The 17,569-nt window shown below is 37.0% G+C and overlaps 1 protein-coding gene across 4 annotated transcripts in view; it reads right to left on the reverse strand.

The window, feature by feature from the left end:
- Nucleotides 1-17,198, reverse strand: part of WDR11 (WD repeat domain 11) — a 45,601-nt gene extending 28,403 nt beyond the window's left edge. For 2 of the 4 annotated variants that reach the window (XM_042790171.1, XM_042790170.1), the window contains exons 1-9: nt 17,030-17,198; nt 15,613-15,724; nt 11,138-11,291; nt 7,427-7,600; nt 6,120-6,306; nt 3,996-4,161; nt 3,171-3,285; nt 1,997-2,192; nt 109-209 (exon numbers count right to left, since the gene is read on the reverse strand). In XM_042790171.1, coding sequence (XP_042646105.1) covers nt 109-209; nt 1,997-2,192; nt 3,171-3,285; nt 3,996-4,161; nt 6,120-6,306; nt 7,427-7,600; nt 11,138-11,291; nt 15,613-15,724; nt 17,030-17,115 — 1,291 coding nt within the window. In that variant the 5' untranslated portion in view covers nt 17,116-17,198. Of the gene's footprint in view, nt 1-108; nt 213-1,996; nt 2,193-3,170; nt 3,286-3,995; nt 4,162-6,119; nt 6,307-7,426; nt 7,601-11,137; nt 11,292-15,612; nt 15,725-17,029 lie in introns of all 4 variants that reach the window. The other 2 variants (XM_042790166.1, XM_042790160.1) reach the window with 1 other exon arrangement.
- Nucleotides 17,199-17,569: the final 371 nt, after the last annotated feature.

Here is a 17,569-nt window from a genome sequence, read left to right on the forward strand (position 1 = left end):
TTGCACAAAAAGTAATTCTAGCATATGTAGTACTTATGTAAGCTAAGATCTACAACGATTCAAAAATCCCAGAAATAAGTAGCAGTAATAATAGTGAAAAATTCTTACCAATCATATTGTCTAATGAGAGGTCTGGAAGTTTGTTTTGGAATGCTCCTACAGGAATTCCACAGAATGAGACTGGGGAATACAAAGGTGATGCACTTGAACTGCTGTAAAAGAAATGAGAACAAGTTCCTAAAACTAACTGGTTTGCCTGGGGACTTAGGTCCTCGACTCTGTTTTTATCCCAGGTTTATCTTTCAGTATTCCTGCCACTTATTACTTGCAGAATATTTTTGATAAGTTCATTCCCACCATTAACTTCCATGAACAACTCTCCCAGGAGATAACGCAAACAAAAATGTACAAAACTCAAAATAACTTTCATCTTCCTTACAGAGATATTTCTAAGTAACAGATGTATCCCTTGTTCATTCATAAATATTTTGACATGTAAGAACAGATTCCCAAACTTACAGAAGAGTTTTTGCTAACGTATATAAACCTCTCATATAGGTTCTAGATGATGAAACCCATAATGGAAGCAATGCCTTTTACCTAAACATATGAAACACGATTGCCTCTGCATATACAAAGCTATAGCAGAAACTTACAGTATAACCTCTGTCTACAGTCTTGTGAGCTATCTATGCACCAGGTTTTTGTGTTATTTCATCCCCGATGACTGTGACTGGGTTCCAGTACAATCTCCATCTAAAAGGGACTCAAGGAGCCCAATTATATCTTGCTGGGCTGAGGGCAGGTCTACATCAGAAGCAAAGACCAAAGACTACTGACTGCACCTAGCTGTATGCAAAAATGCAGTTTAAGGCACGTACAAAGCCTTTTTCTTTAAAATCTCACTATGACAGACTCCGAGTTCAAATTTTAATTAAGACCATCAAATCCAGCAGGAGCAAGAGCTAATGGAGGAAGACTCCTTCAAAATCTGTTAAAGACTCTGTGCCAACTAGAAATACGCTTTACTTTTTAGTAGAATCTCACCATATCCAGAATCCTCTAAGTTCTGTGTTTCTTCTTATTACATTTTTCCTGGTTATATAATCATGACAAAGATCAGTGTTTTAGAAGTGAGTCTAAGAATACAAGTAAAACCCAGCAACATATGGATCCTAAACAGCTCTCTTAGATAGGCATCACAAAGAATCCATCTAAAAGTATTTTTGAGAACACCAAGAATAAAAACATTAAATCACTGATGAACAAAAGGACCTATGCTGAAAGTCTAGTACTACTAACATTTAAAAGTGTACTAAGGATTCTGTATTTCTTTTATGGCAGTAAGTTATTTATTTTATTCAATAGTACTTTAAAGGTTTATTGCAGCAGAATGGCCTTAGTACACTGAATGTTCAAATAACTATATTACTTCATATAGTATTCTTAGATACTGCTCAAAATTTAAAACTCTAAAGGCATTGTATAAAAATCTTTTTTATACCACCATATTCCAGCCACCTGCTGTGCAGCCTCACATTGCTCTGTGCCAAATTCACACAAATACAGCAGAAAACATTTCCCCTACTAAAAATGTAGTCCTTCCCAGACTCATTTTGAAGTCCTTTCACGTGACAGAAAGTGAGGGATCCATTCCTGAGGAAAATTACATAGTCTGAAGAAAACCAAACAGGAAGAAAATGTTCCCCCAAAGTAATATGAATATTCATTCTATCTTTTGTTTCCTTATTCTAACCACTTCATATGAAACTATTTTTTAAAGAAAGAAGAGTACATACAGTTCCTCCACTTCCCCAAAACAAGTGAACTAGTCTATTTGGATGATGCATTTTGTTTCTCTTCCTTTCATTCATACACATGTCATACTACCATACACATTAGGACATCACTGTTGCTTTTGGAATATAATTAAACATTACACGCCACTTTTAAATGTACAGATGGAAGCTTTGATAAGAAAAATAAATCCCATTACCTGTTACGCACATTTCTGCCAGTAATACTGGATTTTAATTCCCAGATCATTACCCTCCCATCACTGACTATGAGAGCTGCAGAATTCTCATTCACTGGGCAACACACCATACTGAAGGGTCGAACTGTTTTTGTTACCCTGATTGCATCACACTGACTTCTTAAATCATAAATCAGCTCCTGAACTGGGTCTGGATCTGTAACATCAATGTCCCACAGAGGACAAACAATTAGAGTGGAAAACATATGACATAATTAATCAAGAGAGGTAAATTTGCAGCACGACTGAGCTCTCTGATTGAAATCCACATCCTTTCTGTGCAACAATCACGAAAACCAATTAAAAACTATGTACTGTTGATCTTGTGGTACACAATCCAGCTCCGAAAAGTTCTCCAAAATATAACTTTGTATTTAAAAATATATTATTTCACATGAATCTTGCAAAGTCTAAAAAATGACTGTTTCATATCTAGGCAGAAAGTGCACCTGCTCTCCACAATCCAAAACTCATTTGGTTTACTGGTGAAAACTGGAAGCAAGTAATGTAGCTCACTAGAAACTACCAAACTGCCAAAACCAAAACAAGACAACCAACCAAACTCTAACAAGAAAAAAAATATATAAATAAATAAATCACTTATTTACATTTACAGAATTGTTTTTTCTTCCTTTTTCCAGTCTCCTCCACTATATTTAAAAGGCCATTCTTAGTAACATTTCATAAAAGAGACAAAGGTTTAATATCTAGATATTAATCTAAATTTAAGCCCATGTCTTAGTGCCAAAATCAATTCTTCCGATTGACCAAATGGCTTCCAAAACCTTGTGCTTGCCTATGTTTTTTTCTTAAAGATAAAAAGAACACACTAATCATCTTTTATCCAAAACATTTTTATATATGTGACTGTAAGGCCTCTTCATAATTAAAGTATTATTTAGTGATACAGAATTTTCAGGATATTAATATATCTTACTTTGCACTAAACATCACAGAAGTTAAAAATAATTTTGTGAAAACGCAGCATAAATTTATATTTAATGTATAAGAGAAAAAACACTAGAAGGGCTGTAATTCACCATCTTGTATGAGGCGTGATGGTTAATACTGGTGTTGAAGTATTAATTATAATGCCTCAAAGTTAATTTCTGCACATTTTTTAAACAAAACTTACCTGGTTCTTCATTTGGAGTTCCAGTTATACTGCAGTTAGATCTACGAACTCTTAAAGTTATACAACCATTTTCATGTAGGCAAAATAACCCATCACGCTGAAAACAAGGAATTACCTAGGTAAAGAGATACTACATTATAGTGTGTTATTACAATTTTATCCTTTGCAAAGTATACTTGCAAATGAACATGCAATTCCTGATGTATAAGCAAGTCACTAAAAACATTACCATGTAATGCTAATGCAACAGTTCAATTAATTTCTTTAGCTACAGTACTAGTCACTAAGGAAGTCAACTGATTTGAGAAATTAATTGACAGTTTTTGCTTGAATTGTTCTCTAGTTTGGGTTTGGGGTTTTTGTGTTTTCTTTTTAAACATCAATGTACTCATATAAATTCTTTTTAGCTATCACTTTTTTCTTTTTTTTTTTTTGGTATCAGAATTCAAGAATCCAAGAGAACAAAGATGCTTCAATAAGACCTTAGCCTAGACTTAGCTGTCTAATTAAGCAAAGGCAGATGCTCAGAGAACTAGTACTAACTTGTGTATAAGCAGCTTAACCACCAGAGAATGCAATGTCCTTTTCCCATAGCACTATTTCCACACTGGTAACTTTCATAACACTGCAAAATGAAGTGGGCTTGTTGCAGACTTCAGAAACTAAATTAAATGACGCTTGGTACAGAGGACATTTTTTCCCCTGATGAGTTAACTTCTTTTCATCCTCAAGAACTAATCAAAATACAGCTATCAGTGAGTAACGAACTTACATATGATCTTAATAAACAACTACAATGATAGAAACCAATCAAATTTGCATTACCTGTAGGAAAGGCACACCTGTTCTTTCAATTGCAATCACACCCACTGTCTGATTCACTTCCAAGTCAAGAATCAAAATCTCTCTGGGATACAACAACAGCATGTAGTTTCTTTTAGAAGGCAAATATGACAACTGAAGACAATCATTGAGTGTTACAGATTCAGCACTGTAAAACATCAGATATAAAATTTAATCAAGTTGTGTCAACAAATACTTCAAGTTCAAAATAAAATTAACAGTATAAATTTTCCTGCAGCTGCATTTTTTCAGGTGTTCCCTATGTTGATCACTAGGCAACTGCAGATTTCCATTTAATTGCTACAGCAGTGCAAAGCATCACTGACCTTCAAAAGACACAGACAAAAGTCAACAAAGTGTGTAAGTAAGATTATAGCATAATTTTTAAACTAGTATGTGATTCAAGTGGAACAAGTGTAATTCTTCCACATCTCAAATATACAAAGCAATTCAATTATGAACAGTGCTAGTTGCCATGACATTTACAGGTATTCATGGGAAATTACCCTTAAACATACTGCTTACTTGAATTTTTATATTATTATGCATTTTACTTTATTTTGAAATGAACTGAACTAGCCTATCAAGAATACCAGTCTTCAAAATTCAAAGAAAGTAGCAAAGAGCAAGACAGTTCATCATTTTGCTGAATGTTAACAGATCAGCTACAAGGTAAGAGGTTCATTAGGAACATGCATCCAATGAACTGTCACACTGAAGAAAATCATCCTCATACTGTGCTCAGTTTTGAAAGCCTCTGAACTCATTTAATGTATCACCCTTCTTGAGGGGTTGTGTTTGTTTTTAATCTCCTCGTTCTACCACACACTAAACCACCCCCCTTACACACTTGCATCTCACTCCTTACTTCAGGAGTACGAGTCCCCTTTTGTCTGCAATCACTTTCCTGACAATCTCCTGCTCCACTTTCCTCAAAGTTTCCCTAATCTCATAAAAAATCATATAAATCATTGCTGCTACAATTTTTCTTCCCATTTTCCCATTCTAGTGTTTTCTGGTGTTCTGGATGGGAAAGGAGGGAGAAAAGAAACTACCGCAGCTCTGGCAATATTCACATACAACTTAAAATGCCATCAGGAGAATGCAGAAAAATGGTATCTTTGTTGATTTACCGTTATTACGGAGCATACATAAGGCTGCAGCAGCATATGTACTGTCTCAGTATTTGCAAATCAGGTGTTCTGTCCAATGCAGCACAAATCAGGCAATACAGAACACAAGATGACAAGATCATGTCCATTAACTTCATATAAAAATCATAATTTCTTAAATGATTACTAGAGAAGCCATCATCAAGTCTTCTCCCCAGTTTGCAATTTAAACACATTAAAACAGAGTATAAATTTCATACCTCCATTAAATTTTGGTGTCAACTGTTGATAATATAGTCCAATTAGTTTGTTCTCACATTTGCTAGAGGTTTGAGTAATACTTTTATTACTCAAATAGAAAATATAAAAGGAAAAAAATATACACCATACAAGAAAGTGGCCTAGAGAATTGCTAACAATAAAAAACAACCTGAAAATGCAATTAATTTATTTAGTTTTAAATTAATTAATTTAGTTTTAAAAGGTCAGAAAATACACAAATAAGTATGTATAAATTTTTAAGTTAATAGTGTATAAATAACATTAAACACACCTCCTACTGCAGTATCATGTACAACATCAGAATTAGAACTCTTCGCAGGTATCAGTACTTACATAATTTTCATTCTCTTAGTATATCCCTTCTCATTCCACAACTGAATTACGTTAGCCCATTTTCATCTTTTTTCCCCCCTAAGAAAGATGTTTCTGAATTTACACCTGCATGAAAATCTGTTAGTGAAGGGACAACATATTGTCATTAACTTATATAAAATATGCTGGGATGATATGGCTGTTTTTATGAACAGAACTGGATGAATTACTGTCAATGTTATATTCTTAAATAATGTCCTCATATAGGATATCCATCTATTTGCCTACCCCAATCAATTTTCTTTTTTTAAACTAATTACATGTAGGCTCAAACCTAGTTATATCTATAAAATATAAAGGTATACAAGACATCATCTGAGAAGAAATACCTGCAACCTACCTTGGTTTTTCATTACTGATTAAGATTTTTACTTTATCCAGGGCCTTTTTGGCCCCTGTAGCAGCAGCCAGCTTGTTGTGAGAAGGACTGGAATGGGGACTAGAGATGTAAACTTTCTTTCCTGAGCTGGCAGGAGCTTTGGAAGGAGAGAAGTCGGAAATGAACACTATTCCTTCACTGGTGAGCACTGTATCAACAAAAACAATTTTGATTATAGCAAAATACAATCTGCAATCTGATTGTGGCATTCCATTTTGATGAAATTTTGGTGGGGAGAAATGCTAATAACTTTAATAATACTGTATTAGGTAGAAAACTCGTAATTCTAGACAACCAGCACCTCCTACTGAAATTGCAACAGATGGTCCACTACAATTAATGAATATCCATGAAACTCAATTTTTCAAAACTAAGTATATACTAAAAAAATACTGTGGGGATCATTGGCAGAAACCTCTTGGTTGTGCAGATCAGTCATTCTCTCTCATCAACTATTTTTCTTTAAGCTTCACAATGCAAATAGAAGGCAGGGTTGCACACATTGTCTGTATCAACATTTCTCATGCAGAGTATGACTCAAAGAATCATTAACTCACATTATTTATGTTGCAGCATAAAGACTCAGCTAAGCTGTAAAGATGTAGCTAAGATTCTACTACATGTTTATAAAAGGTTGAATGGTATGGCAGACCAAAAAAAAATACAGCTACAAAGCCTGGAAACTGCATTGTCTCATGACAGATCAGGAGCGATAAAGGTAAATTAAAGAATAAAAGTAACTCTTATTTCTTAGTTTCTTTCTGCTAAAATGTGAATAAATCTGCACTACATCCCCCTTGACCTCTGAATTGCTTCTGAAATTGATGCTCACACTGTATTTCTTTAAAAAAAAATCCTTTCTGCTGAAAATAACATTTATTCTTGGTCTATGCATCTCACTGGATTCTCCCTCGGCATCCATCTCTTTATAGCTTTTTATGTCAATTGAACAGGGCTCTCTATACTTGGCTTCCTCCAGCTCCCTATCTACACGCTTTATACCTTCTTTTATAAAGTCTCACACATTTATTTTCAGATCTCTGACTTCTCATGCCTACTTTTCCCCACCCCTCATATAATGGCATCTTATTTTAGAAGATTCCACATTAGCCAAACATACCCCTGTCTTTGTTTTGAGACGACTTCTCGGCATTTCTGACATTATTCTCTCCAATCCATTACTTTTAATCTCAGTATTATCATTTTAGTTTACCCTTTTTCCTGGTCATACATATTCAGGTCACACTATTTTATATGCATAAACTTACAAGCTAAGTGTGATGGATCAAAAGGATCAAATGAGAAAGACAGAATATTTTCAGCATAACTTTTCTTCCAAAGTTTGGTGCCTGTGTCTGCATTCCACAATACAATGTAGTTAGGTGGATGAACTGCAAGCAGTAAATCTCTAGAAGCATCTTGATTCCACAACCACTGCATGTCTGTCAAAAGAAAGAAGAAACAACAGTGAAATTAATTTTCAAAAAAAAAGTTTGTTCTATTTTAAAACTATTCTTCTTCTATAATACCTCTTCTTTAAAGAAACAGTGACTTCTTAGTAACAAGATGCTTCTGTTTCACAACTCTAAAACGTAAGTCCCTTTCATGGCCTGAATTTATGTTTTTAACAAGCAGAAGTAAACTGGGTTACACATGTCCTCACACATGCACACAACCCACGTCCTGCCTGAAGAAGACAGATCTTTTCATCCAGTGAAATCCTGTCTGAAACTATACAGTCAAAATGAAAAGAACAATACACCATCCTAATTAATATCTGGGATGACACCATGAACCACAACACCACCCCAAAATAATATTTGAGACGTATCAGTATTAGACCTAGAAACAAATGTTTTCTCCAATTCAAACACTTTTTAAACTGAGTTTTAAGTTCAAGAGTAAAACTAAACTGGTTGTAACACCCAATCAAGAATACAAGTACAGTGCTTAAATGATTCGATCAGTCTGAAGAGGTATGGTTGCCAATCACCATGGCAGGGCATCATTTAAACATTCAAGATAAATGGACATAAAAGACTATGTTTTCTGTCAATCAGAAAAGAGACACATCTCAGTTAATTGAAAGGAGCTGTATTAGAGATACCTACGTGCTCCATGACGGGGCAGTTTTAGACAACAGAATGGGTCAGGCAGGCAAAGGATGAAGTCCCCCCCAGTCCAGTTCCTATCACTCACCGCATGACCTCAATAAGTCAGAGCATGTTCATTTATTCTAAGATGTATAAAAAGCTTCCTTCCTCAGTTGTTCTTCGGTTTTATGAACTCAGCTTTTTCAGAGCTGGTACGTGCTTCTCACTGGGTTTCAGAGGAAAAAAATAAATCCAACCAGGTGGACTGCACTGTAAGTTAACAAAAGGTTAACTCCTCCTCAGCTGAATGCAGGGTTTGGATCAAATAAAGAAGAGTGCCTTACACTGATGCACCACTTTTCTCCTCATTGAAACATTGGAGCTCCAGCTGTTACCCTGCAAAGCTCTTGCAGATAACACAGAGAATGAGCAGATCACTCTGGTGCTCCATCTCTGTATTTGCACCATTTTCTACAGGCTTGTAAAAAGCCAGAGGCCTCAGAAACAGATGGAAAGGAAAAGAAGCTGCTTTTGTTAGAGGTTACTGCTGAATCAGATGAGGGACTGAGGACAGAACAGAATTTTAATTCGGTTGTTTACCAACTTTTTTTCTCACCCAGCAGATTGGAAAGCCTTCACTAGGTCTGAAACCCTGGAGAAAACTTCAAATGGCATGGCCAAGACTCCATCAAGCATTCAGTGAATTGGTGTCAGGAGTAAATAAAACACAACTGATAATACACAGACAAAAAGAAATAAATCTAATAAAATTAACTGCAGTCAATAGAATAAATTTTCAGTGTCACACTATCAGACTTACGATATTGTATCTACTTTCACAGGATTTATAAAAACAGAATAGTAACAAAAAAAACCCAATCTAATTTAATAAGCAGGCTTTCATATAATAGAATTCAAAATAAAAACCAAGTATAACACAAGCATCATAACAAATTTTTAAAATAGTCCAAATAAACTATAAATTATTCTTAGAAACTTCTTACGGTAGTTTCTCAGGGAGGGAGGGGAAGTGTTCTAAATATTACTTCAGAAATAATCTGTGGACATATTGCTAGCGTAGAGAGCAGTAGCAATAAACAGAAAACCAGAACATGCAGCAGAGCATGTAGCTGCTGCTGCACTTGCAAAACTATCCCTCCCAGCTAATTCTGAAAGAGCCAGCCCAATGCTGGAAGCAGTCCACTGGCAGCATCAGCTCAGGTACTGGAAGCAGACCAGCCACAGGAGCGCAGCCACAAAGCTAACCAGATTCATTCCAGTGCTCTAGCCAGCTCCTGGTCAGCTCTGTTAGAAGTGGCTCTAGTTGACAGAAATGCGCCTAATTAGAACCAAAAAACCAAGTTTTACAACAGTAAGAGAATACTACTATCAACTACAAACTCCACCAATTAAAGCAATAGTAAAAATTATATTATGTCATGCAACAAGGAATGAAGTCTAGATCTTTAATTCCCTTTTCTGAGTTCTAACCACAGCCTTAACTTTTTCACTGATGAAGTACAAGATGTTAATTAACGAAAGGGAGCATTTGATGGATGTCACCTTACTAACAAATGAGCACAAAAAGAAGCAAGAAAAAAGACACTTAATTATTCCTTTCCAATATATTCTCTTAACTGTGTTATACCTGGCCAGTGGCTGCATTTTCTGTTCTCTATCGTTCATCAGACTAATTAAGAGAGCATTTACGTCTATGTCAGGCTTCTGGGCATTTCTGCCTCTAGCACAAGCAAACATAAATCTTCTATATCTTACAACATCATAAATGCATAGCTCCTTTCTCCAGGCTTGTTTGTTTCTTTGGGTTATTTGGTGGGCTTTTGGTTGGTTGGTTGGTTTTTGCTTTTGTTTTTTTACTTCCCCCAGAGACTTGTGAAATCCCTGAATGAGATTAAATTTTTTTTTCTGGTAACAGCATAAAGAATCTTCAAACATCCAACTGTTCAGGACTGTTTGGGTCAGGGTTTTGGGGTATTTTTAAGACCTTCCAACCTGCACTGGGCTAACACCCACAGAACAGAATCAAAAGCAGAAATACTACCACTAAACTATCTTCTCAAATGAAAGCCCAAACCAGTTATTTATACCAACTCAAAATTTCCCCTTTCTCTTGACCATTTGTGTTAATCCTTGCCATTTATGTCTACTTAACTACATTAGAAACTTAATTCAAATGTGTCATACTCAGTTTCAAGCTTCATATAACTAACTCCAACTATATGCAAAACCTATTATAACTGTCTTCTAGGCTAAAATTTAGTCACATTTCACATCTTAATATTGCTATGCATAGAAAAGCCTCCCAACTCCTATGAATCAGACAACCGCAAAGATGCTCAAAAAAACCTTCTCTATATACATTGCAAATATATGTTATCGAGCTAATATATTTGATCAGAAGTAGCTATATAATGAACTATCTAAATAATTGTCAAAGTGTATGTGCGTAATCAAACCTCTTGACTTACAGCAATGTAATACTATTGAAGTACTACACCACTACAAATGGCATTAACATTCAGGTGTGATGCCAACTGCACTACATCATCAATTCAAAAGCAGGAAGATGTACTTGACACTGTAAATATTATTATTTCAATCAATCACATTAATAAAAATAGATTGTAACCTTTTGTCAGAAGATCTTGGAAAATATTACCATAATGAATTAAAACTCACAGCACCTCTTTGGGAGACAGCAAGTTTTACATTTACAGAGAAAATGAGTAGAGAAATGAGAAGGCTACTAATTACAACAGTAAAATTCAATGGCAGAACTGCGTATAGTCTGCAAAACCTAAATGATGGATTTGTAATGATGCTCCATAAAGTAATTTCCATACAAACATGATGTACTATCATTACCTTGAATTGGCTTTGCATGTTCTTGTATTTCACAACGAGCTGTTCCTGTTGCCACATCCCATACAATTATTTTTCCAGTAACATCAGCAGAAGCTAAACGTAAAGAATATGGAGAGCCAATATTGTGATGGTAATTTTCTTTAGCCCATTTAACCTGAAGATACAGATGAAAATTGCTCAAAGGAGGCAAGCATAAGACGCCATACTTCATTTTCAGATGGATAAACAAATAATAATTAACTCAAGAAAAAAGCATAGCAATACTTAACAGTAAAAGCATCTGTGTAAGCATACTTTTAAACTACCACCAATTGTAAGAATTTAAGATATGTTTCAACTGTGCTGCATGACTGTGTGGTTGATATTTTCAAATTACACAAATCAACAATCCTTGTTCCTGAAGGTAACTAAAATAATCCATAAATATATGCAATATACATATAAGAATTCTACTCAAATATTTAGAAAAAATTAAATGGCAATGTTTAAGGTTCTGTGGGCATCTACAAATCTACAACCACTGATTTTCAAACAAATCGAAGTTTAAAATTTACCACCCAACTTTTATACACATTCTAAAACATGTCATTTTCCTAATACATCAAATACAAGTATATTTTAATACTGGGGAGGAAGGAAGGTTCATCTTTTATCTATATGTGGTCTTATGTCAAGCTATTGATGACATTTGCTATCTTTTTCACCCTTTACAGCACGTTGCCACCACTGATTTCCACATAACACTTTTTCGTTTGGGATTTCAAGCTGCAGGGGCTTGCAAGTTGGCAATACTTACGAAAACTATGTGTCTTGAAATTTGAAACATTCTGTCTACAAATCTCCTGAAATTATAAACAGATAACACTCACTCCTTTCTTATCTATTCAGTATGGACTTGTTTTGCTATATGCTTTAAAGGTAAACTTCTGCCCATAAGAGGGACTGAAGATACTAACAGCTTAAAGAAATCTTAATGCTAAACTAATGTGAATTTACCTACTACAAAAATGATGCTGTAGCTAGCTAGCTCTGTCCTGTCACAGTACCTGACAGAGGTGAAGTCAAACACCACACTTTTTGCAGATATTGAAAGCAAGATATTAAAAAAATAGACATCATTAGGCACCACTAACTTTTAAACATTAGATTTATAACCGCATTCAGAGAACCCCTCTCAGAGGTGACCAGGAAGCATCTCAGAAGCCTAGCAGAATAAATGAAACAAACATTACACGTGCACAGCAAGCCATCTTCAAAGAGCTCTAGCTATAAACCCAAAGTGTGTTTCTACCAGAATAACAAAGAATTCTTGGGAGATTCTCCTCTACCTGTAGATTTCAGTGCTGCAATTCATGTTTCCCAGCTGTTCAAAAAAAAATTACCCATGAGGATATTTGCATGTAGCTATGTAGCTATTAAAAAAAAAGTAATTATAGAAACCTGCAAAGTTGTTTCTTCCTCAGTCAAATATGTATCACTTTGAAGCGAATTCTAAGTCTGGAAAGCATCATTTCTCAAGGGAGGAGCTGTCACCAAGTTAAGAACAACAAAAAGGAGATCTTCAACATGATCAGTCTCGACCAGAGCTCATGCGGCTCTCTAACACCAACAAAGCTCCACATATGCTCCAACAAAGTCACCACACATGACCTGATCCCTCTGCTAAAAGAAATTATTTTCTTACTGTACTGGTCATTGCCTCTCTACCCTAACTTAAAAATACAGCAGCATTGGTCAGAAACAGGAACCAGAGGTGAAGTTTCTTCAATTTTCACAATCTATCTCACCTGATTTAAAGAACCTTATAATCACTGCTTATTAACATATCATAGTATAAACAAATGAAATTTCAATCCTCAATCAAAAAATTTTTCTTGTAAATATATTTTCTTTTGTAAAAGTATTCTTTCAAGTACTCTTTGTAAAGGTATAAAAAAATAATCAGATATAATCCACTCCGTACAAAGTTATCAGTATCCCCCAAACACCATATGGACATAGGGACAACTAACATGGATCCATTTTCACTGAAACCATTACCTATTCCAGACAGTTACAACAGCAAGGAAGTATTTAAAGAAAAATAGTTACACAGTCTGTAGAAGGATTATGAAACAATCGCTCTTCTCTTTGCTTTTTTTCTTGCAGATAGTGGAGTGTTTTGGAATTTTTCAAAGCTGAAGCATGGGTTTTGGGGAAGAAGATCCTGCGTATACTGAGTTTGCTGGCATGAACCTCTACTACAAAGAGTTTAAGTCAGACACACACAGCATACTCATTATAGATCCCCTCCAGCTTATTTATACTCTTAGTATTTACAAACAAAAAAAAATAAGTCAGTTAGGAAGTGAAGAAAATTTCTTACAAATGTATGTAAAGGTATCTACAATGATCATGGCCTCATAATTTCTCATGCGATGTCTACTTCTTAAAGCAGAACAGAATTTATCTTCATTCTTCCTTGTCATAAATTAGTCAATTTCTTACAGTGTATTACTGTTAATAAAGCACTAGATAGTAGTTTTGGAAAATTATCTTATAAATGATACAAAAACTATTTGGACTTCAGCATTTGGCTTTCTATTGAAATAATGTTACTTCTCAAAGCTAGTGAATGTAACTAAAGCACATTAAAATGCTATCACTACATGGACCAAAACCTAATTTTGCCACAAATTATTATCTAAGATGAACGGAAATTTTAAAACAGTCATCATTATAGCCACTACCATTGTGCCACTTACGTTTTTTATTTTTTACACAGTTATAGACATTGGAATTGATTTGTTCATTTTAAAGGACAGCCTGAAGATAAGTGAGGTTAGGGGTATGCTTACCCAAACAAATTGCCAAAAGGAAAGCAAAGCTATTGATTCAGAGTGCCACTTACTCTGTGGTTGCTGTCATGTACACACCTTTACTCTCAGATAACTGACAAATAACCTCTCCTTATTTAGAGTCAGATAAGTTGCCTCACATTTGTCACCGGAGAGATTATTCTTATCAGCAGCACAAACTCTAAGCTAACAGCAATGTTTGGGCAACCCTGACAATCTTCAAAATTCAGTGAAAGATTTGGGTAAGTATACAAACAGGCTGGAAGAAATCAGTGTTTCATTCTTCGTAACATTTTAGCATTATTTTTAAACATGTCACAGCACACAAGTCTCAAAAAAATTACATAAAGTATCTATTTTGAAACCTAACCCTTCTATCTTCCTTTTTGTCTGTCAGGTTCAAAATTCTCTCTAATTAAGCAAAACTATTTCCTAAACCTTACAACCATTTTTAAAAGCTACAATGTCATTATCTATATGACTCTCGGCCAAGATCTTGTTTGGATCTGTATCAGCTTTGCCCTACTCAATATTTTCACCCAGAATTTGAAGACTTTATTTATTACTAAAAACCGTACCTAATTGGACTCTGTAGCACCGAAGTTCATTACACTATATAAAGGTACATAAAAACCACCACCTGTGTAACTACTGAATATGATGAAATTTCTAAACCACTCACCAAAAAATTGAAGCTCTTTATTGTGCAGAAAGACACCATCAGAACATGATGGCTCAGAAGGCAGTGAATTATCAAACCCAAAAGCAAAATAATTGTGTTTAGTTTTAAAATGCCAGAGTGGCCATATCTGGGATAGAATTAGTTTATCTATATGAAGATAGTCTATTTAAAGTAAATTACACATGGGAGAAAATAGTGTCCAATGTCCAGAAGGCACATTCAAATTTTTCTTTTACTACAAAAAACACCAAAATCCCCTATCTAAAAATCTACTTTTCTTCATAAATTACTGACTGCCTTCTAATATAGCATTTGAGTTAAGGACTATCAAACATTACATCTGCCAGTCAAACATTCCTCTAACCCCTGACTGAATCTGTCATCCTCCACAGTCAAAGAAATTCATCCTGTTCCACACTTGACTCTCAGTCAAATGCGCTGCAACTTCAAGACATGGACCTTCAAAGGAAAGTACCCTACACTTAAGCTTCAATTTTAGCTATTTTTTATTGCTAAGATAGATGTTCACTTTTTTCTGCTATTGTTCCTTTTCCATAGGTAAGAACAGAAGTGAAAACTTAAAAGCAACTTTCTAGTCAAGTGACGCACTGGTTACCCCCACAACAGGAAAGATCAGCAAGGGCATTCACCAAAGAGATGCATCTGATATTTTGTAATGTTCATTTGAAATTCTGCCATGTTAAGAGCTTTCTTAAAAACATTTCTGTCTATGTTCTGTAACACTACCAAGTGTTTCTATATATTCTATACCTTCTACAAATTTCAGCATGTATGGTTTCATTTAGCTGTAAAAGAGATCACGTAAAATATACGTATTTTACAACAGATTTTATGTGAAAATCAAGTGCAACATAACATCAAGTATTTACAGTGATTTAGAAATATAATATATACACCAGGATCAAGTAATATACCTTAAAACATGTACATCTCACCTTGACAACACTACCTTTGTGTCTTTCCAAAACCTGTAAAGTCTGAGCAGTATTGGCATCAACTATCAGCACAAGAGAATGACATCCATATGCAATCAAACCTTGCCAGCCCCTAGAAAAGCATATATCATCATCAAACAGGCCAAAAAAGAAAAAAAAAAAAAGCACTTCACATCCAGAATGAGACTCTTTTTTTGCTAAGCTGAATGCACGCTACTAGACACAAACTTCAAACAGTAAAAAAATATTTAGTAATGTAAAACTCAAAAGCATTATAAAATGCTATTGCCAAACCATCTGCTGATGGAACCCTAAGCCACCACAAAGCATCTCTTTGCCTCCATTGATAAAAATCCTCTTCTGTAAATTTAAGACATCACATAGAGAATTCCCGAATTTTATATATAAGCATGCAGGTAAGCAATATATTTGCAATATATAATTAATTGTTTGGGGTGGTTTGGGTTTTTTTTTAGATAAAAAAGGAGCATGCGAACAATGGTTACAGTAATAGTGAAAATCTGCTGAGGTCTGTCTGACTTCAGGAGAGGGTAATGTGGCCACCAATGACAATTCTAAAGCTAGGATGAACAGCAAGCAATTGGCAACAGTCAAAGGAGAAAAATAAAGTTTCAAACTAAGAATTTCAGAGTACTTCCATGTTCACTCCTTTGCAAGCTAACAAACCTAAAGGCCACAGTTTTAAAAAATGAGTTGGTTCAGCTCATTCATTTTCTCTCCCAACGATTCAGCAGTATCAGGGCAATGCTTTACAGCACAGCTGGGTGAACTCATTGTTCAGAGCAATGAACACAAACACCAATATATGTACTGACTTTGTACACCAAGTGTCAAGAATAACAAAAATAGAAACCAGGAGAAGCTGCTCTGATCTTTACAGTTCGCTGCACCAACAAGACCTCTGCTCAGAGCTGCAAATGCCACTGCCAGAGGGGTCTGGCCCCTGATCGTCTGTAGCCGTGGCTTTGTTCTTGCTCGAGAGCTGGGCAGCAGCAGCAACTCCACTGCAGCTCCCTGCCCGCGCTCTGCAGCCTCTCCAGCGAGGAATGGGGAGAGAGGACGCGGGTTTCGGCAGCTTGCACCTCGCCTAGCAGAAAAGGGCTCGGGCACAGCAGCACAGCATGCCCCACCTCCAGCCACCACAAAAAGGACCCAAGTATTTGCGGCGACCACCTTGGCCGAGGCGGCAGGGCAGGATTCCCCCTCAGGAGGGCACAGCCGGCTCTCCACAGGGCTCCCCGCCGCCGTGTGGGTTTATGAACCTCCCGGGGAAAGCGCGGCCGGGCGGGGGGAAGCAGAACCGAGGCGGACAGTGGAGAGCGATGCCCAACCCGCGGCTGAGGCCCGGGGCTCCTCCGCCGCCCCTCTCAGACCCTCCCCGCCCGCGGCCCCTCACCAGTCCGCCGCCCCCCTGTTCGGCGCGCTGAGGGCGCCCGTCAGGGTCCGCGCCGGCAGCTTGATGTTCACCGTGAAGCGCTGCATGGCGAGCCCGCGGAGCGCCGGGGCCCGGCGGAGCCGCCCCAGCCCCGGCCCAGCGTAGGAAGCACCGCCCCGGCGGTGCCGCCGGTCCGTACCGCCGGGGTCCGGCGGGGCCCCGCGGCTCGGGAACGGCAGTTCCGGGGCCGGCCACCGCCCGCCTCGCTCCGTGCTAGGCCGCGGCAGCCGCCCTGCCCTCCCTCCCTGGTCGAATATCGCAAGGCGGGGAACGAAAAACGGCCGTGGGGATGCCAGAGGCTCCGTCTGCCTTGGCGGAGTAGCTCCGGGGAAACTTGTGATTGTGGCCGCTCCGCGACGGGGGCCCGTGAAACACCACGCCGAGGGCTCCCTTTCAGGTCCCCACTGCAGGACCCACTGCTACAGCCAGAGAATTCCTTTCCCCGTCGTAATTTCTGCTCCAAAGTTGCCTCTTAAATGGCAAAACGCAACAGTGATCGCC

Source organism: Tyto alba, unplaced genomic scaffold (genome assembly GCF_018691265.1).
Source record: "Tyto alba isolate M040663 unplaced genomic scaffold, T.alba_DEE_v4.0 Super-Scaffold_1, whole genome shotgun sequence".
Lineage (NCBI taxonomy): Eukaryota > Metazoa > Chordata > Aves > Strigiformes > Tytonidae > Tyto > Tyto alba.